This window comes from Nicotiana sylvestris, chromosome 4, assembly GCF_000393655.2.
Source record: "Nicotiana sylvestris chromosome 4, ASM39365v2, whole genome shotgun sequence".
NCBI classification, from domain to species: Eukaryota; Viridiplantae; Streptophyta; class Magnoliopsida; order Solanales; family Solanaceae; genus Nicotiana; species Nicotiana sylvestris.
Genome location: NC_091060.1, coordinates 102,021,956 through 102,044,869, shown reverse-complemented (window position 1 = coordinate 102,044,869; position 22,914 = coordinate 102,021,956). Strand labels below are relative to the sequence as shown.

At 37.0% G+C, this 22,914-nt stretch overlaps 1 protein-coding gene and 1 long non-coding RNA gene across 2 annotated transcripts; one reads left to right on the top strand and one right to left on the bottom strand.

The window, feature by feature from the left end:
* Positions 1-19,517: 19,517 nt before the first annotated feature.
* Positions 19,518-20,581, top strand: LOC138889916 (uncharacterized). Its single transcript, XM_070173261.1, has 2 exons — positions 19,518-19,619; positions 20,129-20,581. The coding sequence occupies exons 1-2, from the start codon at positions 19,518-19,520 to the stop codon at positions 20,579-20,581; spliced, it is 555 nt and encodes a 184-aa protein (XP_070029362.1).
* A 1,380-nt stretch (positions 20,582-21,961) lies between these two features.
* LOC138889036 (uncharacterized) lies at positions 21,962-22,556 on the bottom strand. Its single transcript, XR_011406594.1, has 2 exons — positions 22,442-22,556; positions 21,962-22,297 (listed from the first exon to the last, which is right to left on the bottom strand). It is a non-coding gene; the product is annotated as an uncharacterized lncRNA (long non-coding RNA).
* Between the last annotated feature and the right edge of the window lie 358 nt (positions 22,557-22,914).

Below are 22,914 nucleotides of genomic sequence, written 5' to 3'. Positions count from 1 at the left end.
GACTCCTCAAGAATCAACTCACGAAGCCCATCCATATTGGACACACAAATACAACCCTGCATCTGTAAAAACCCCATAATCTCCAATGGTAACTTGTGTGGCACCACCGTGCTGCACCATGTCCATAAGGATAAACAAATTGGGATCATCGCATTGACGCTCTCTAATGCGCTCATACAAGGAAGAATGAGAGACTGTGCAAGCCAGAACATGAATGGCTCCGAAACATCTAACCTCACGAACTGATTCGCTAAAGCGTGAACATATGATGCAAGCAACCTCTCACCAACTGGAATATATGCAAGGCTACTAATGCTCACAGCTTTTCTATTCAAGGCATCAGCACCACATTGGCCTTCTCGGGATGATAAAGATGGTGATATCATAGTCTTTCAACAGCTCCAACCACCTCATCTGCCTCAGGTTAAGATCATTCTATTTGAACAAATACTGCAGACTTCGATGATTCGTGAATACCTCACACGACACGCCGTAAAGATAGTGCTTCCAAATCTTCAGCGCATGAACAATGGCTGCAAACTCTAAGTCATGAACAAGGTATTTCTTCTCATGAACCTTTAACTGCCATGACGTTTATGTAATCACCCTGCGATCCTGCATCAATACTGCATCGAGCCTAATACGAGATGCATTACAATACACCATATATGATCTTGAACATGTGGGCAATACCAACACTGGCACCATAGTCAAAGTAGACTTGAGCTTCTGAAATCTCAAGTCACACTATTCCAACCCTCTGAGTGGGGCACCCTTCTCGGTCAATCTAGTCAATGGGGCTGCTATAGATGAAAACAACTCTATGAACCGGCGATAATAACCGCCAAACCCAGGAAACTCTACATATCTTTAGCTGAAGTAGGTCTAGGCGAGTTTTGAACTGCCTCAATCTTCTTAGGATCCACCTTTATGCCCTTTGCCGATACAACGTGTCCCAAAAAGGCGACTAAGTCCAACCAAAACTCACACTTTAAAAACTTGGCATATAACTGACTATCTCTCAAAGTCTGAAATAGAATCAGAAGATGTTGCTCGTGCTCCTCTTGACTGGGGGAGTAGATCAAGATATCATTAATGAATATAGTCACAAAAGAATCCAAATAGGACTTGAACACCTGGTTCATCAAATCTATAAATGTTGATGGGGCATTTGTCAACCCAAATGACAACACTAGGAACTCATAATGCCTATACCGAGTTTGAAAAGTCGTCTTAGGGACATCGGATGCCCTAATCTTCAACTGATGGTAGGGAGAACTCAAATCAATCTTCAAAAATACCTTGGCACCCTGAAGCTGATCCAATAAGTCATCAATCCTCGACAATGGATATTTGTTCTTGATAGTAACTTTATTCACTTACCGATAGTCTATACACATCCTCATCGAACCATCTTTATTCTTCACAAACAACACAGGCGCACGCCTGGGCAAGACACTAGGCCTAATGAATATCTTATCAAGAAAATCTTGCAACTACTCCTTCAAATCCTTCAACTTTGACGGGGCCATACAGTATGGTGGAATAAAAATAGGTTGAGTCCCTAGAGCCAAATCAATATAGAAGTTATTATCTCTGTCGGGTGGCATCCCCAGCTAATCTGTAGGAAATACCTCTAGAAACTCAAGAACAGTAGGTACTGAATCCATGGAAGGAACCTCCGCAATAGAATCGTAAATATAAGCCAAATAGGCTAGACGCCCCTTATCGACCATATGTCGAGCCTTCACATAAGAGATAACCCTACTTGTGGAATGGCCTTGAGTCCCTCTCCACTCTAATTAAGGTAACCTCGATATGGCTAAGGTCACCATCTTGGCGTGATTATTTTAGTATAGCACGATAAGGTGACAACCAATCCATACCCAAGATAACATCAAAATCCACAATATCAAGAAGTAAAATATCTACACTTATCTCAAGACTCCAATAGTAACCACATACGAGCTATAGACACGATTTACAATAATCGAATCTCCCACAGGTATGGACACATACAAATGAGCATTCAAAGAATCACGATCCATAACTAGAAATGAAGCAAAATAGGATGATACATAGGAATAAATAGACCCCGAATCAAATAAAACTGAAGCATCTCTATGGCACATTTGAACAACACCTGTGATAACAATGTCGAATGACTCAGCCTTAAGCCTAGTTGGTAAAGCTTTAAATTGGGGCTAGGGCCCAAAACTCTAAACTACGTCTCTGGGATGAATTCTAGCTGGCTGGACTTCACCTCTAACGCCTGGCCTCCACCTCTAACGGCCTGACTTCCACCTCTGGCTGCCTGTACCCTACCTCTAGATGGCTGAGTGGGCATGGAGCAACCTGTTCCAGTATGATGGCACAAGAACCTTGCTGAGATCTGTTGCTCGACTATCTACAGTAATACCTCCTAACGTGACCTATGCCCCTACACTCAAAGATTCCCTTGGTTGCTGAGGCTGCTAAAATGAGGACTAACCCTAACGATCTAAATAACTGTTGTAGTAACTCTGGAGCGATGGTGCATTGATAGGAGCTGAATGTGCATAAAATGCTGGCTACTCAAGAAGTAACCCGTAAGAACCACGATCACTCAAAGCACCGTGGGCTACCTGAACAACTAACTGAAACGACCTAGGCGGATGGCCTCTACATAAAAAATCCCTGTCTCTAGATGAGGCAGCACTAAAACCACCAAATGACGAGGCCTCTTATCAAACACCGACCTCCTCTCCTAAGCACAAATCATCTCGATCTGTCTAGAAATGTTCACGGCCCTCTGAAATGTAATATCATCTTCGACCTCCTTGTCCATCTATAGCTTGATAGTGTAGGTGAGTCCTTCAATAAATCTACTCATTCTTTCCTTCTCAGTAGAGATCAAAATAACTAATTGACGAGCTAGGTACACAAATCAAGCCTCGTACTGGGTAACAGTCATACTACCCTACTAAAGATGCTCAAACCGTCTACGGTAATCCTATCACAGAATGACATGAATGAACTTCTCAAGAAATAGCTGGAAGAACTTATCCCAAGTAAGTGCAGGCAACCCAGCTGGTCTAGTCAAAATATAATCTCTCTACCATCTCTTGGCAGAACCAATCAACTGAAATACTACAAAATCGACCCTATTGGTCTCAACTATACCCATGTTTTACAGCACCTCATGGCAGCAGTCTAGATAATCTTGCGGGTCCTCAAAAGGTGCACCACTTAAATGTGTAGGGAAGAGCTTGATAAACTTGTCCAACCCTAACAAAGCCTCAGAAGACATAAAGGGACTATCACCGGCCTGTATTGCACCTCCAGCTGAACTAGCTGGGCTGCTGGATTCTGATACTAGGGAATCACCTGCTCCGAGGTGTGAGTAGCAGGAGTCTGTACTTCTCCCCTAGCCCGAGAGACGACTTGTGCCACCGGGAGTATACCGGTTTGGGCCACACTCTCCAAAAGGCCCACAAAATGGACTAGAGTGTCTTGAAGCACTGGTGTCTCTATAAATCCCTCTAGCACGTGAGCTTGTCCGACGGGTACAGTCTAAGTTGGAACCTCCTCATAAAAAACTACTTGAGGTTCCACTGCGAGTACTGCTGCTCAAGCTATAGGCTGAGCTCTGCCTCTGCCTCGGCCTCGACCTTTGCCCCTGGTAGGAGCTGCCAAAGGGGGCTCCTACTCCTGTCATGCCACTGATGTTGTGCGTGTTCTCGCCATCTGCGAGAGAACAAGAATAAATTTGTTCAATCATCAATGATAGAATAAAATCGCACGATAGAGAAGGAAGAAGTGAAATTTTTCCTAAACTCTATAGCCTCGGGAAGATAAGTACAGATGTCTATGTACCAATCCTCCAGATTCTACTATGCTTGCTCATGATTCGTGAGACATAGGCAACCTACTGCTCTGATACCAGCTTGTCACGACCTGAAATTTCTACCCAGAGACCATGACGACGCCTAACATTTTACTTGCTAGGTAACCTAACGTTAAATATAGTTATTAACAATTTTTAACAAATCTCAAATAAAATGACACTAAAGAAACACTGAATAGTCTGAAACAAGGTATATATATAAACTAATAAGTTATAAAATCCCAATACAAATCTCGGCATTGGTGTCGCGAATACGTGAGCATGTAAGATACGATAAATAGTGTTTTAAAATAAACATAATTGTCTGAATCAAATGAAAAGCTAAAGGAAGTAGAAGAGGACTTCAGAGTTGCGGACACCGTGCAACTGTACCTCAAGTCTCCTCTGGGTAGTTAGATCCGAACAAGTCTATGGTACGCTACTAGGACCAACTCCGGTATCTGCACAAGAAGTGCAGAGTATAGTCTGAGTACAATCGACCCCATGTACCCTGCAAGTATCTAGTCCAACCTCGACGATAAGTGACGACGCTAAGGCGGGTCAATTACATTAACATGTACGCAATAATAATAATAATAACAAAAAGGACAGGAATAGAAGTAAAGCCGGTAAATCATATCAACAAACTTAATATCAGCTAACAGAGAGTTCTACATGACGAGTCATATAACTTATCTCAACCATCAAGGCCAATCCAACAGTCACAAACAGGTTTTACTTTTATCAATATGTTGTGGCGTGCAACCCGATCCCACAATATCAACTGTAAACTATCTGTTGTAGCGCACAACCCGATCCCACCATATAATCATCTATCAATATCATAGTCCATCCTTATTCTGCCATTTCAATTCATTATCTTTCAATTTCCATTGCGGCGTGCAACTCACTCCCCAAATAATTTCAATTAATAGTGTTAACCCAATAACTAAGATTTACAAGAAATCATACATTAAGAGAACCAATGTATGAGCAATGGAGAATAACATGATAACCAAAGAGACTCGAACTACTCAGATGTCCCAACTTTATCAACTCAATAGTATCTACCTTTAAACAATTCATACAAGTGAAACTACATCAATGCAGGCAACAATTAATATGAAACTAAAAGGTAACAAGGCATAAGACAATTTAGATATGCAGGGAAAACAAATAGAGACAAGTAGTAAATAAGTATAGGATCATAGAAGGGATAGACAAGTTGATACAAGAAATACTAAATGGCAAGTTTCAATTATGACATGAAAGACAAAGAAGCATATAACAATTAAAGCATGAAACAAGATATACTATGAAGGAATGAAAATAAGGAAGCAAGTAATGTAACGGTGCATATACACTAGTCACCTCGCATATATGTTGTTTCATACCTAATTCACGTAACATGTAGTTCAAGGGTCCCTAATCCCCTCAAATCAAGGTTAGACCGAACCCTTACCTCACTCCACACTCAACTCACAGTTCACTCACGGCCACACCTTTCGAACAAGCCTCTAAACCAACCAAATCTAGAAAATTATTTAGCAAACAATACAAAATAAGCTTTAGAAAATACTCATGAATGAAAAAGGTTTAATTTAGATCATTATTGATGAATTCAACCCCAGGCTCGCTTGGTCAAAATCGAAATTCGGACAAATACCCGAATACCCATTCATCCTCGAGCCCGATTATATATGTTTCGAAATCTTGCCTCAATTTGAGGTCCAAATCCCAAAGTTACAAAAATCCATAATTCTACCTAAATCCCTAATTTCTACCTTGCATTTGATGTTGAAATTTTATAAAATATAATAGGTAATTGAAAAGTAGTAGATTAAAGTTACTTACCAATGTATTTAGGAAGAAAAACTCTTGGAAAAATCGCCTCTAGGGTGTTTAGGGTGGAGAGTTTGAAAGAAATGAGCTAAATCCTGTTTTTCCCTCTTTTACTCCTATATTTGCCCACCCCTAAATTTGCCCTGGTGATGGATGCACTGACTCATCATATTCAGGGGGAGGTGCCATGGTGCATGCTATTTGCTGATGACATTATTCTAATTGACGAGACACGAGGCAGCGTCAACGAGAGGCTAGAGATTTGGAGACATGCTCTTGAGTCTAAAGGTTTCAAGCTGAGCAGGACGAAGATGGAATACCTCGAGTGCAAATTTGGAGTTGAGCCGACAGAAGCGGGAGTTGAAGTGAGGCTTGACTCTCAAGTCATTCCCAAGAGGGGTAGTTTCAAGTACCTTGGATCGGTTATTCAGGGGATCGGGGAGATTGACGGGGATGTCACACACCGTATAGGGGTGAGGTGGATGAAGTGGAGTTTAGCGTCGGGAGTATTGTGTGACAAGAAAGTACCACCGTTACTAAAAGGTAAGTTTTATAGAGCAGTGGTTAGGCCTGCCATGTTATATTGAATTGAATGTTGGTCGGTAAAGAACTCACACATCCAGAAGATGAAAGTAGCAGAGATGAGGATGTTGAGGTGGATGTGCGGGCATACAAGGATGGATAAGATTAGGAATGAAGATATTCGAGAGAAGGTGGGTGTGTCCCCCATGGAGGACAAGATGCGGGAAGTAAGACTCGGATGGTTCGGGCACATTTAGAGGAGGAGCACTGATGCACCGGTGAGGAGGTGTGAGCGACTGGATGTAGTGGGCACGCGGAGAGGTAGAGGGCGACCTAAGAAGTATTGGGTAGAGGTGATCAGACAGGACATGGCGCGACTTAGGATTACTGAGGACATGGCCCTTGACAGGGAATTATGGAGGTCGAGTATTAAGGTTGTAGGTTAGGGGAAAGTTGTGAATATTTCTACAACACAATAGAGTGAGACTAGCTAGTTAGAAGTTAGACTAAGAATGTCATTGGTCGTCTATTGATGCAGGGCTGTACCTGCTAGTTTTTACTATACCAGCCATTTATTTCGTATTTCGTATTCTGTATTTCATATCTCTTATATTGCTGTTATTGTATTGTGCATTTTTATGGTACTAATATATCGGCTCCTGTTGTTTTTTTTTAGCCGAGTGTCTCTTGGAAACAGCCTCTCTACTCTTCGGGGTAGGGATAAGGTCTGCGTACATATTACCCTCCCCAGCCTCCCCAGACCCCACTTGTGGGATTATACGGGGTCATTGTTACTGTTGTTGTTGTTGTTGTTACTCAACTGCAGTTATCACAATTGCGACACATAGTTCGCAATTGCAATAATTGCAAAAGTGATCAACCCTTCGCAAATGTGAAAAGGTCACTAAGCCTACTTTCGTAGCAAATGCGACACTTTCGGTTGCAAATGCGACACTTTTGGTCGCAAATGCGAACCCAGGTCCATCGCAGATGCGACCAATACTTTGCAAAAGTGAAGAAGTACCAAGTCAGTCAATGCTCGCAATTGGGACCAAAACCTTAGCAATTGCGAAAAGCCACAGTCCGCAAATGCGAATAATTTCCAGAAAATGCAAAGTATTCCCAACCCAACCCATGCTCGCAAATGCGAATCATTGTTCGCAAAAGCGAGTTGCGAGCCATACCTCGCAATTGCAAGACCTGTAGGTCAATCTAGAAACATAAGATGGATCAACTATTTCAAAAGCCCAAAGTTCGACCCGTAGTCTATCTAAAACTCACTCGAGCCTCTTGGACTCCAAACCAAACATCCATACAAGTGTAATAACATCATATGAACTCGCTTGAGGGATCAAAATACCAAAATAACATGTAGAACTATGAATCAAAGACCTAAACAAATGAGATTTTCAAAGAAACTTAAGAACTTTCAATTTTTCAAATGGACGTCCAAACCACGTCAAATCAACTCCGTTTTGCACCAAATTTTGTAGACAAGTTATAAATACTGAAACGAACCTATACCAAGTTTCAGGATCGAAATCCGAACCCAGTAGCAATAAAGTCAACCTACAGTCAAACTTAGGAATTCTTTAAATCTTTAAACTTCTAGTTTTCAATATTTTACGTCAAATCAATTTAGGGGTTTCCGAGTATGATTTCGGGCATACGTCCAAGTTTTAAATCACGATACGGACCCACCGGATTGTCAAAATACGGTTTTGGGTTCGTTTATTCAAAACGTTGATCGAAGTCAACTTAAATGAGTTTTAAAACATGATTTTATATTTTCATGAATTTCCTCATAAAAACTTTTCAAAAAGGGGATACGGACTACGCACGAAAATCGAAGAAGAATAAGCTGAGCTATTCAAGGTCTCGAAACACAAAAATTATGGTTAGAAAACTTGAAATGACCAAGCGGGTTATCACAAAGTCAAAGAAAGGCCAATAGTGCAAGTTTTACATATACAATATTATAAGATAACACAAAAATATCACATAGCATTAAAATCATGGAAGGTAAGGTTCGATCGATGTAATATACCAAACCAACATTTAAAACGACTTTAGCATATTTTGGAATTTGTGAAATTCATAAAAACAAAAATTAAAAAAACACTTAAAGAAGGTACATCTTAACTTACCTCGATTATGCTATCAAAATAGTCGCAATACATCCAATATGTCTCCAGAGTATCGATTTACACATGTTATACTTAACTTCATCAATTCATGTTTATACAATCCAAAGTAGCCAACTTTCGGACTCATAATAAGCATGCATCAACCTATCAGAATCCCTTCTTTCCTTTTTACTCATGTCCTCTAAGCCCTATAAATACTCATACATTGCATTTACAACTTATTGGGATCATTAATTAAAGTACCCAACTCAATCTTAATCTTAGGGCAGTATTCCTCAACTCCCATTTACCCTTAAATATGGTAGGGTAAAGCTGCGTACAATAGACTTTTGTGGTTCGCCCTTTTCTGAACCCTGTGCATAGCGAAAGCTTAGTGCACCGAGCTGCCCTTTTTTTTAATACCATGTAAGAAAAATGAAAGTTCCTATTCCAACACAAGCTCCCTATCATATTTAAGCTTAATAAATGAAGAGGGAGTAGTAGGATTTACCTCTATTCTAGCAATTTCTATGGAATCTAAGAGATTTGGGATTAATACTTTGTATTGAATGAGTGAAAACTACCGAAACTCACTGCAAAAGCTCACCTTGGTAGATCATCTATAGTAGTTGCCGTGCCTTCCACCAAATGCAATTTTTTCCCCTTACTTGCTGCAGAATGAGTTTTGGAGCAGCTGATCAAATCTTGTTAAAGCTATTTAGATGAATAAACAGCAGACCACTTAATTCTTTGACCTTTAAGGAGGAACCAAGCAAATAAGATCTTTGGTGAAACGATCCAAACTCCCATCTTCAGTTTACTACAATGGAGAGAGCATATTCGCTTCCTTTTGCTGCTATACATAGCCATCGTGACTGGCTTCACAACAGTAGGGCTTGACCCACTAATTGTTACTCCTCCCGTTTCAATTTATTTGAACTTGTTTAATTGGGCACGTGGTTTAAGAAAAAATAAATACTTTTAGTATTTGTGGTCCTAAGCAAATTAAAAGGTGATCTAGAGTATTTGTGTGGTTATAAATTCTTCTCATTAAGGAAAGAGTTGGAAGTTTAAGCTAAATATGTTTCTAGAGGGGTCATTCTTTTTGGAACGGACCAAAAAAGAAATAGGTTCATATAAACTGAAACGGAGGGAGTATAAATATATTTTGTCTTATGCACCTCTCAAAATGCAGCTCAAAATCTCACTTTAAGAGTTTTAAACGTGGATGTCCACTTACCACTACATTAATCAATATTCTGGACACTATTTGGTCACCTATGCAAGGTCTAGTTTGACCTCAATTAACAGCTCACTAAACTGTAGCCTATAGATAGCTTCTTATCTCTTCAATTTGTCCTCTAAAACATTTTTTTTTTTTGAGTGTCGTATTTTTTTCGGGACTTTACAGATTAAAGGTGCAAAATACTAAAAATCACCTAAATCATGAAAAAGAATAAGAAAATGTGTATGCAGAGGAAGAAGAAGTTAATTTCTTAAGCTGATTCAATTATGAATCTAGCTTTAGATTTCATTACATCGCACTTACTATAGAGGAGTATGCTGGCAATAAATAACTCCATTGTACTCGAATTCCATAAATATCTGATAATACAATTAGTTCCTTCTTAGTTAATTAGCTCTCTCTTCTTTTGCCCTTGCATCCTCAAAGAGCTATCATTGAAATATTATGGTGGTGGAATGAATTAAGCGTGCTTAAACTTGGTTAGAAGATCTTTAGTAAGCCAGGAAGGTGACTTTGAAGAAAACAGTTTTTAAAAAAAAAAAAAATATTGTTAGCCGAATAACGTATAAGCCATTCAGGTGTCTTCATTTGCTATCATTTTTGGATTTATATTTATTCTCGTCATGTTGGGAAATAAAAATAAAGAGATGTATATATAACAAGATTACTGATGCAATTTGAAACACTAAACAAACGTATTTTTTGTTCCTTTAACATATAGCTATTAGACACATAGTTCTTGCTTGGTTTTGGTGACATTCCGTATAAGTCATACTACTACTGCTACTAATACTACGACTGCTAATGCTACTCTACTGCTATTTCCTCTTTTGCTGTTGCTGTTGCTACTGTTGCTGCTGCTGTTGTTGTTGTTGCTGTTGCAGCTGTTGATGTTGCTGTTGATGATGTTGTTGCTGTTGCCGCGGTTGTTGTTGTGGTTAATTCTGCAGCATCTGAATTGAAGCCTCCACGAAAGGTGAAGGACATTCACAGGGTTGCTTTAATTTTTACAAACTGAAAGTGCATAATCTGTCTGCAAAAGATAAAAGAAATCAAATTTTCAACCTTCAATATCATCATTAGTTTATCCATATAAAAGCAAATTCTAAATGTAATTGCTTTACCTGCACACTTTCCAAGGGAAATCAGATTGCAAACATATATGGTTGGTTGCTCGCACAAAATTTTGGCAATTGCTTGCGAACACTAAATTGAAATAAAAGACAACTCAAACACTGAATCCACCTAAAACCGTTGATGATAGATAAGCCAAATCTTCCATTCATAGCATGACACTCTTTGTGCTACTGTTTAAATAAGAGATGGTTTACGGAAAAAAACTATTCAATCAATATAGAAGAATACTTAAAAGAATTAGCTTTATGCTTTTAATTAACTTCAACAAATGAGACGAAAAAATTATGCAAAATGGGATGGAAAGTGTGTATCAATTTTATTTTCAAGCATTATTCTTCTTTTTATTCTTAAAAAACATATTTCTTTTACATGTAATGATATTTAGAAGCATGGGGTATTTGCAAGAAAGAGTTAATTAAGCCCCAAGGCATCACAACATAAGCACATCGATGGGGTCTAGGGTTAGAAATCAAAGAACAAAAAGAGAGCACAATGTTAGTATCAAATAACAGAAATGGTTAATTAAGAAGCGCGAGACGATAAATCCAATACTTTAACATGGTGACTCATTGATTCAATTTTGATGAATTGGAAATGGATTCCAACATCTTCATCTTCACTGTTATTGTCTTGAGCGCTCTTCATGAGTGCGACGGCCACAACTTGGGATATGTTATATGAAAGAGTGGTAAAGCATGAGTTTATATAGGGGGGAAATGAAACTCCAGGGTTTTCTTTTTAAATTTGTTTCCTTCTTTATTATTATAAATAGTAAGTTGTTATTAGTAAAATCTGATTCACTTCCAACTTAAAGACAAATATTTGGTAATTATTTACTGTATTTCTTTTCGAGGTTTTTTTCCTTACGTTAACGGATATTCAAGAAACTTTTAATCTTGATTTTACAATTGCAGTACATGGAAAGAAGGGCCTTTACCTAACTTCTTTTGAACTACGTATTTTTTTTTTATATTTTCATTTGAACTACATCCTAAGTATTCTACAAAAAATTAATGTCATCCTTCTACAGAGCCTTTATGTACACTTATATTTGGTATCCATAGTTAGGGGTGGCAAATGGGCAGAAAAAAAACAGAAAATTAAAAATACAAAAAAAAAGTAAAAAATTTTTTTTGAGGGGGTTGAGAGGGGGGTTGGTGTTGCAGAAAAAATAAATAGAAAATTAAAAATAAAAAAAAAAGTAAAAAATTTCTTTTTGAGAGGAAGGGGTTTTGCGGGAGGGGGTAGGGTGGGTGGATGGTGCAAAAAAACAAAAGAACATAAAATTAAAAATGCACAAAAAAAAGAAGTAAAACTGGGGCAATTAAATAAATTTCAATATAAGTTGGGTTGAGATATCCTTTGTTTTAGGTGAGTTTCATAGGTTGTATTTGGGCTACTTAATGGGTCAGAATGAGCTATAAAATATAATGAGTAACTTGGGCTCAGCCCAAATTAATTCATGAGCTAAAATATTTGTAACCCAACTCATTAATCTCTGGGCGGATTAGATAGGTTTGGGCTCAAATTGCCACCCTAATCCATACCAAAGACTTCAAAGCAAAGCCTTTATGTGCCTCTATTATTGACAGAAAAATGATGAACTGTGAAATCTTTGGCTAGGCCGCTGAAAAAGTATGAACACCTGGATTATTATTTTTAAAAAAAATTTCAATGATCTCTCCTTCAAAACAAATTAATGACTGCATAAAAGGATAGGTCCAACTGCAAAACCATCGGAAACTATGTCGTTTTGCGTAAATAATACCATGGCCGCCAAAATTTATAGTTTCCTAATGTTCTGGGACCCTTTTCTATGGCTTGTTTGTTGAAAATAACGCCATGTCGTTCAAAATGTTGGGAAACTTGTTAGATTTGATTTTAATGATGCAAATAATATATATCTGTTTTATGTGCAAGAACTCATGGACAACATCAATCAGAGATGATTAAGGAATCAATTGTTAACTACGAGATGGAAGCGAAGGCAATCCGAAATTAGAGAAATCAATCAAAGCTAATATGGAATCAATCATGCCTATACTTAAGGAATCGAGCGTATCCAAATCTGGAAGGTGCACGATGTTGGGAAGCATATATGGAAAATCATTCAAATCTCTTGTAAACATAGTCGTTGTTGTATAACCTTATTCTTGGAAAGAACCAATTTCTCTACAAGGATCAAATCTCTCCAGAAACCAAGCATCTCTCAAAGTATTTAAACTTGTATTTATACCCTAGAGCCACATACTTTGATCGAACCAAATACCCTCTCTTTATTCTACTAAAAACAAAAATTGTAGTTCTACTAGATCTACTGTGTAACAAGTTAGAGAAGAAACAGAGAACAACATTAGTGGGGCATTGTATCAAAAGAAACGAATGAAATAGGAACTAAGCGATCGGTGTAGATCACACCATTCTTTGTACTCTCGAAGAAACTCATTCAGTGAAAAAGAACTCCCTTGCAACCCAAGGGGACTAGACTAGGATTCATCGAATCCGAACCAGTATAAAAACTATGGTGTCTTTAATTCCCGCATTTTAATTTCTTCATCTTAAATTCTGTTTTAACTAGTATCAAGTTCTTATATCGAGTCGACTAATCGTAAAACTAGTCAACTGATAGCTATTAAGATTAAGAATAAAAAATTAACCCCCCTCTCTTGTACTTTCAATTGGTATCAGAGCAAGGCTCACACTTTTTTTTTGGCTTAACAGTTTGTGAGAAAAGATCATGGCTAATCAAGTTATCATAGGAGCACTTTTTCAAGAAGGTACTTCCCAAGTAAGGCCACCATACTTCAATGGATAGTATTTCTCCCACTGGAAAGTACGTATGGAAATATATGCAGAGGCATATGATGTTAAAGTGTGGAGAGTCATCAAAAAGGGAAACTATCCTCTATCGGCTGCTGCTCAACCTCTTGCACATCCTAAAGATATAGACTTATATATAGATGAGCAAATGGCGGTTGTGCATGTCAACAACAAGGTAAGAAATTTGCTCTATAATGCTACAAGTGGTGAAGAATATGAAAAAATCTCCAACTGTGATACAGCCAAAGAAATGTGAAATAGCTTGAAGTTACATATGAAGGAACCAACAAAGTGAAGGAAACACATATCAACATGTTGGTTCACGATTATGAACTCTTCCAGATGAAAGAAGGAGAATCCATTGAGGAAATGTTTGCCAGATTCAGTAAAATGATTAGCGACCTAAAGGTTTTTGGCAAACCATACTCAAGTGGTGATCAATTTAGAAAGATTCTTAGAAGTTTACCAACCACTTAGCAAACTAAAAAAGTCACACTTGAATAACATGATCTTAATAAATTATCTTATGATGAACTTCGTGGAGAACTCATAGCCTTCGAAAAGACGCATCTCAAGAAAACAAACCAAGAAGAAAAGAAGAAAACAGTTACATGCAAGGCCACAACTGAAATAGCTGAGAATGATATCAATGATGATCCTAAAACCCTTCGAGAAGAAATTGCTATGATGTCAAGAAACATGGATGACTTAATTAAAAGATTCAGGAATAAGAAAAGTGGAAGGATTCCACCTAAGCAAATCAGGCAATACAACGAACAAGATAAGAATGATGGGAAATGTTATGAGTGTGGAAGATTTGGACATATTCAAGTCGAATGTCCAGATCTAAAAAGAAAAATTTCCAGAGGTTTGAACAAAAACAAATCATTTGGAAGTTGGAGTGATGAAGACAGTTCAAAATACGAAGAAGTAGCAAATCTTTGCTTCATGACAATTCTGGAAAACGATATGAACAAACTTTCAAGATGCTGGATAGATGAGGATACTTCAGACGATGAATGCAAAGACAACAATGAATATTGCTTCATGGCTCGAGGTGAAACAAACGAGGTAAGGTCTTATAATTGTTAAAGATGTAATGAACTGCAGGGTATTCTTGATCTCACTTTGAAAGAGTCTCAAAAAATGATGGATGAACTAAAGAGACTCAACAAAGAAATAAAAGACTGGAAACTCAAACATGAAGTATGTGAAATCGAAAAAGAAGTACTTCAAGAAATGTTTGAGGAATCGCAAATGAAATTCAGTGGCATGCGCAAATCCCCCAATCATAGTTCAATCAGCTCAAACCAGACGACTTACAAGTCAACTGGAAAAAGGACCAGCCAGAATTGAGTCTACTAGTACTAACACAACTGAAAGACCCAAAAATGGGTCTGGAATTACGTGTCACTACAGCAATAAAACTGGACATAAATACTCTTATTGTCATTTTCGTAAGTCTAATATTTCAGGATGGATTTGGAAACCCAAAAATGATCCTGAACCTAGTAACACTAACCAACCAGGACCCAAGCAAGCTTGGGTACCTATAAGAAAGTGATCACTATATTTTGCAGGAACACCACAGAGGAAATCGCAAAAGAAAATGGTACTTAGACAGTGTGTGTTCCAGCCACATGATAGGTGATAAAAACCTGTTCAAAGAAGTTACAAAAATAGACGGAGGAAGCGTTAAGTTTGGCGATGATTCAAAGGGAAAAATAATCGGTACCGGTACAATCCCCTTCAATAACAATTGTGATATCACTAAGGTTTATCTAGTTGATGGGCTTAATTTTAACCTTCTGACCATAAGTCAGTTATGCGACTCAGGATATAAGGTAAAGTTCAAGAAAATAGGTTGTGCTACTCTACTGCTAATTCCTCTTTTGCTGTTGCTGTTGCTACTGTTGCTGCTGCTGTTGTTGTTGTTGCTGTTGCAGCTGTTGATGTTGCTGTTGATGATGTTGTTGCTGTTGCCGCGGTTGTTGTTGTGGTTAATTCTGCAGCATCTGAATTGAAGCCTCCACGAAAGGTGAAGGACATTCACAGGGTTGCTTTAATTTTTACAAACTGAAAGTGCATAATCTGTCTGCAAAAGATAAAAGAAATCAAATTTTCAACCTTCAATATCATCATTAGTTTATCCATATTAAAGCAAATTCTAAATGTAATTGCTTTACCTGCACACTTTCCAAGGGAAATCAGATTGCAAACATATATGGTTGGTTGCTCGCACAAAATTTTGGCAATTGCTTGCGAACACTAAATTGAAATAAAAGACAACTCAAACACTGAATCCACCTAAAACCGTTGATGATAGATAAGCCAAATCTTCAATTCATAGCATGACACTCTTTGTGCTACTGTTTAAATAAGAGATGGTTTACGGAAAAAAACTATTCAATCAATATAGAAGAATACTTAAAAGAATTAGCTTTATGCTTTTAATTAACTTCAACAAATGAGACGAAAAAATTATGCAAAATGGGATGGAAAGTGTGTATCAATTTTATTTTCAAGCATTATTCTTCTTTTTATCCTTAAAAAACATATTTCTTTTACATGTAATGATATTTGGAAGCATGGGGTATTTGCAAGAAAGAGTTAATTAAGCCCCAAGGCATCACAACATAAGCACATCGATGGGGTCTAGGGTTAGAAATCAAAGAACAAAAAGAGAGCACAATGTTAGTATCAAATAACAGAAATGGTTAATTAAGAAGCGCGAGACGATAAATCCAATACTTTAACATGGTGACTCATTGATTCAATTTTGATGAATTGGAAATGGATTCCAACATCTTCATCTTCACTGTTATTGTCTTGAGCGCTCTTCATGAGTGCGACGGCCACAACTTGGGATATGTTATATGAAAGAGTGGTAAAGCATGAGTTTATATAGGGGGGAAATGAAACTCCAGGGTTTTCTTTTTAAATTTGTTTCCTTCTTTATTATTATAAATAGTAAGTTGTTATTAGTAAAATCTGATTCACTTCCAACTTAAAGACAAATATTTGGTAATTATTTACTGTATTTCTTTTCGAGGTTTTTTTTCATTACGTTAACGGATATTCAAGAAACTTTTAATCTTGATTTTACAATTGCAGTACATGGAAAGAAGGGCCTTTACCTAACTTCTTTTGAACTACGTATTTTTTTTTTTATATTTTCATTTGAACTACATCCTAAGTATTCCTTTATGTACACTTGTATTTGGTATCCATAGTTAGGGGTGGCAAATGGGCAGAAAAAAAACAGAAAATTAAAAATACAAAAAAAAGTAAAAAAAATTTTTTGAGGGGGTTGAGAGGGGGGTTGGTGTTGCAGAAAAAATAAATAGAAAATTAAAAATACAAAAAAAAAGGTAAAAAATTTCTTTTTGAGAGGAAGGGGTTTTGCGGGAGGGGGTAGGGTGGGTGGATGGTGCAAAAAAACAAAAGAACATAAAATTAAAAATGCACAAAAAAAAGAAGTAAAACTGGGGCAATTAAATAAATTTCAATATAAGTTGGGTTGAGATATCCTTTGTTTTAGGTGAGTTTCATAGGTTGTATTTGGGCTACTTAATGGGTCAGAATGAGCTATAAAATATAATGAGTAACTTGGGCTCAGCCCAAATTAATTCATGAGCTAAAATATTTGTAACCCAACTCATTAATCTCTGGGCGGATTAGATAGGTTTGGGCTCAAATTGCCACCCTAATCCATACCAAAGACTTCAAAGCAAAGCCTTTATGTGCCTCTATTATTGACAGAAAAATGATGAACTGTGAAATCTTTGGCTAGGCCACTGAAAAAGTATGAACACCTGGATTATTATTTTTAAAAAAAATTTCAATGATCTCTCCTTCGAAACAAATTAATGACTGCATAAAAGGATAGGTCCAACTGCAAAACCATCGGAAACTATGTCGTTTTGCGTAAATAATACCATGGCCGCCAAAATTTATAGTTTCCTAATGTTCTGGGACCCTTTTCTATGGCTTGTTTGTTGAAAATAACGCCATGTCGTTCAAAAGGTTGGGAAAATTGTTAGATCTGATTTTAATGATGCAAATAATATATATCTGTTTTATGTGCAAGAACTCATGGACAACATCAATCAGAGATGATTAAGGAATCAATTGTTAACTACGAGATGGAAGCGAAGGCAATCCGGAATTAGAGAAATCAATCAAAGCCAATATGGAATCAATCATGCCTATACTTAAGGAATCGAGCGTATCCAAATATGGAAGGTGCACGATGTTGGGAAGCATATATGGAAAATCATTCAAATCTCTTGTAAACATAGTCGTTGTTGTATAACCTTATTCTTGGAAAGAACCAATTTCTCTACAAGGATCAAATCTCTCCAGAAACCAAGCATCTCTCAAAGTATTTAAACTTGTATTTATACCCTAGAGCCACATACTTTGATCGAACCAAATACCCTCTTTTTATTCTACTAAAAACAAAAATTGTAGCTCTACTAGATCTACTGTGTAACAAGTTAGAGAAGAAACAGAGAACAACATTAGTGGGGCATTGTATCAAAAGAAACGAATGAAATAGGAACTAAGTGATCGGTGTAGATCACACCATTCTTTGTACTCTCGAAGAAACTCATTCAGTGAAAAAGAACTCCCTTGCAACCCAAGGGGACTAGACTAGGATTCATTGAATCCGAACCAGTATAAAAACTATGGTGTCTTTAATTCCCGCATTTTAATTTCTTCATCTTAAATTCTGTTTTAACTAGTATCAAGTTCTTATATCGAGTCGACTAATCGTAAAACTAGTCAACTGATAGCTATTAAGATTAAGAATAAAAAATTAACCCCCCTCTCTTGTACTTTCAATTGGTATCAGAGCAAGGCTCACACTTTTTTTTTGGCTTAACAGTTTGTGAGAAAAGATCATGGCTAATCAAGTTATCATAGGAGCACTTTTTCAAGAAGGTACTTCCCAAGTAAGGCCACCATACTTCAATGGATAGTATTTCTCCCACTGGAAAGTACGTATGGAAATATATGCAGAGGCATATGATGTTAAAGTGTGGAGAGTCATCAAAAAGGGGAACTATCCTCTATCGGCTGCTGCTCAACCTCTTGCACATCCTAAAGATATAGACTTATATATAGATGAGCAAATGGCGGTTGTGCATGTCAACAACAAGGTAAGAAATTTGCTCTATAATGCTACAAGTGGTGAAGAATATGAAAAAATCTCCAACTGTGATACAGCCAAAGAAATGTGAAATAGCTTGAAGTTATATATGAAGGAACCAACAAAGTGAAGGAAACACATATCAACATGTTGGTTCACGATTATGAACTCTTCCAGATGAAAGAAGGAGAATCCATTGAGGAAATGTTTGCCAGATTCAGTAAAATGATTAGCGACCTAAAGGTTTTTGGCAAACCATACTCAAGTGGTGATCAAGTTAGAAAGATTCTTAGAAGTTTACCAAACACTTAGCAAACTAAAGTAGTCACACTTGAATAACAGGATCTTAATAAATTATCTTATGATGAACTTCGTGGAGAACTCATAGCCTTCGAAAAGACGCATCTCAAGAAAACAAACCAAGAAGAAAAGGAGAAAACAGTTACATGCAAGGCCACAACTGAGATAGCTGAGAATGATATCAATGATGATCCTAAAACCCTTCGAGAAGAAATTGCTATGATGTCAAGAAACATGGATGACTTAATTAAAAGATTCAGGAATAAGAAAAGTGAAAGGATTCCACCTAAGCAAATCAGGCAATACAACGAACAAGATAAGAATGATGGGAAATGTTATGAGTGTGGATGATTTGGACATATTCAAGTCGAATGTCCAGATCTAAAAAGAAAAATCTCCAGAGGTTTGAACAAAAACAAATCATTTGGAAGTTGGAGTGATGAAGACAGTTCAAAATACGAAGAAGTAGCAAATCTTTGCTTCATGACAATTCTGGAAAACGATATGAACAAACTTTCAAGATGCTGGATAGATAAGGATACTTCAGACGATGAATGCAAAGACAACAATGAATATTGCTTCATGGCTCGAGGTGAAACAAACGAGGTAAGGTCTTATAATTGTTAAAGATGTATTGAACTGTAGGGTATTCTTGATCTCACTTTGAAAGAGTCTCAAAAAATGATGGATGAACTAAAGAGACTCAACAAAGAAATAAAAGACTGGAAACTCAAACATGAAGTATGTGAAATCGAAAAAGAAGTACTTCAAGAAATGTTTGAGGAATCGCAAATGAAATTCAGTGGCATGCGCAAATCCCCCAATCATAGTTCAATCAGCTCAAACCAGACGACTTACAAGTCAACTGGAAAAAGGACCAGCCAGAATTGAGTCTACTAGTACTAACACAACCTAAAGACCCAAAAATGGGTCTGGAATTACGTGTCACTACAGCAATAAAACTGGACATAAATACTCTTATTGTCATTTTCGTAAGTCTAATATTTCAGGATGGATTTGGAAACCCAAAAATGATCCTGAACCTAGTAACACTAACCAACCAGGACCCAAGCAAGCTTGGGTACCTATAAGAAAGTGATCACTATATTTTGCAGGAACACCACAAAGGAAATCGCAAAAGAAAATGGTACTTAGACCGTGTGTGTTCCAGCCACATGATAGGTGATAAAAACCTGTTCAAAGAAGTTACAAAAATAGACGGAGGAAGCGTTAAGTTTGGCGATGATTCAAAGGGAAAAAAAATCGGTGCCGGTACAATTCCCTTCAATAACAATTGTGATATCACTAAGGTTTATCTAGTTGATGAGCTTAATTTTAACCTTCTGACCATAAGTCAGTTATGCGACTCAGGATATAAGGTAAAGTTCAAGAAAATAGGTTGTGCTATTGAAGATGAGACAGATAAAACAATCCTTCCAGGTAAAAGGTATGGAAACGTTTACATTCTTGATGCTTTTGAAAATATTGATGGTCATATCTGTTTAACTTCCAATTTGATGATCCCTGGTTATGGCATAGGAAACATGGTCATGCAAGCATGCATCTGATAGAAAAACTTTCCAAGCATAAGTTAGTTATTGGCTTACCTAAATTAAATTTCTCTAGAAATCATATATGTGATGCTTGTTGTCACTCCTCCTTTTTACTATCCCAGAAGGGTATAAGGGAGTTTTTTCCAATTTAAGTGACAATCAAAATAGGATTATTTATATTAAATTCAGAGTCGCCGCTTAGGATAATTCACGGTGTCCCAAGTCACCAGTTTAAAATCCCGAATCGAGGAAGTTGACTCTTATTTATGGTCTGCGAATACAGAAATCCGAGTAAAGAATTCTGTTAACCCGGAAGAAGGTATTAGGCATTCCCGAATTCCGTGGTTTTAGCACGGTCGCTTTGATTATACTTTACTTAATCAAATTGTATAATTACTCATTTTAGAACCTATGTGCATCTGCCTCTTTTAATTAAGAAATTATCTTAATAACAGGTCACGCGTACGTGTACCCATTTCTTTGGCGCGTCAAAAATTATGTCACGCGAACGTGTCCACAATTAATAACGCTTTATTATTATTAAGAAAGTTTGATTGAATTTGTGCGAACGCATACTCCGATTTTATTTTTAGAATCGTAATTATGTAACGCAAACATGTCCACAATCATGACGTTATATTAAACGTGTCTAAAGCAAACTACGAGTATTCATTTTTAGTATCTAAGTTAGAATATTTGTGAGGTCCATGGGTGATCTTAATTATGGATGGCACACCTCGATCCATTTTTAAGAATTAATACTCAATTAGGCCTAAAGATGTTAAGGCTTAGCACAATTAAAGCTCAATCTAACCCAACTAGTTATAGCATGTTTTGGATAATATACTAGGTACTTATTTATTTAAAGGAATTCTGGGCCAGCAATAGGCCCAATATTATTTAAAGAACTCGAAAAGGAAAACAAGAGAAACTGGGCTCAACATCAAGCCCAGCGATGAGGACAAAGGCAAGAGGTCACCATAATTTCAAAGGGCCAAAGATTGGGCCCATGATCAAACTTTCAGTCTTAAGAAAGAAACACTTCCATTATACAAATCCTAACAAATTGACAATGATGGATATAATAGGGTTCAGAATAGAGCCCAAGGAGCGAAAATAAAACAAGAACAAATAGATGAGCCCATTTCTAAAGCAGACTGCCTCATATAAACCAAGGCTAGGCCCAATCGCCTTTAAGAAGAAAAACCTTCAGTATTGAGGCCCCAACAGACCCTGTCTCCTTCTAAATCATCCATGGCAAAACAGTAAAAGAATTCTAGACATGAACACCCAGATTATGAACCATATTTAAATGACCTGCTACAAGTAGTAGTAATATGAACATGAATTTTAAACTACTCATTAAGCATACTAATTCTCATATCAAAAGATTACTTTAGTAGTGCTGAAAATAAACGATTAAACTACGTAGGTTCAACAGCCAAAACAGAATACATGATGCCTAAATCAACATTCTTAAATTTAAAGGGACGGTGGACTAATCTAAACCTTAATATATGAAATTCCCTACAAAACTACTGCTCTTTGACAGATCTCAGAACAGCTTAAAGAAACCAAAGAAAACTAATAAGGAGCTAGGTAAGTCAAGAGAAAACACATGTAAAGAAACTGAAAATCCATTTCTCAAACACTAAATTCCTTATTACAAATACATGTATCAAAAGAACAAACATACTTGCACTTTAGTAATCATCACGGTCCAAGAAGTACCTGAATACAACAACAAAGCAAAAAGGGGGTAAGGATTCAGCACAACAGAGCTAATGAAAACATCAGCCTATATCAACCAAGAGTAGCAAGAACATGAGATCAACAACAATAAACCAGATCCAAACTTTAACCATGCTTAAATACCTTAAGAATTCAAGAATTTTTTAAAAAAACTTGTGCTAGCTCTTCTTGTGGAATATCATAAAAAGACTCAAAATAGTACAGAAACGTTTGGGGTAATTTTCAGAGTCTGAATCTCGGATTTTTGTGTGAAAGAAAAGGTCTATATATAGCTCTTAAGAGTGCCATGTGCTGCTAAAAACGAAATGGGAATTATTCCCTCACATGGCATCTTGTTTTAACAAAATTCATATAGATGGCAGCTTTTGATTGGCTCCAGCATTTGTGCTGGCCAAAATTAGGCTAGCTGCCCCAGATTCTAGAAGCTTCCTTTCTAAAAATCTGATTTCCATTTCCCAAACTACCCTTCTAAGTTTTCATCTATTCAATTAAACCCCAAGATATTTTTAGCAATTACAAACTAAAGCAAATAACACCAAAATCTGAATTAAAGTCAAAAAATATCAAAATGAACAAATCCTAATTAAATTAAGCTT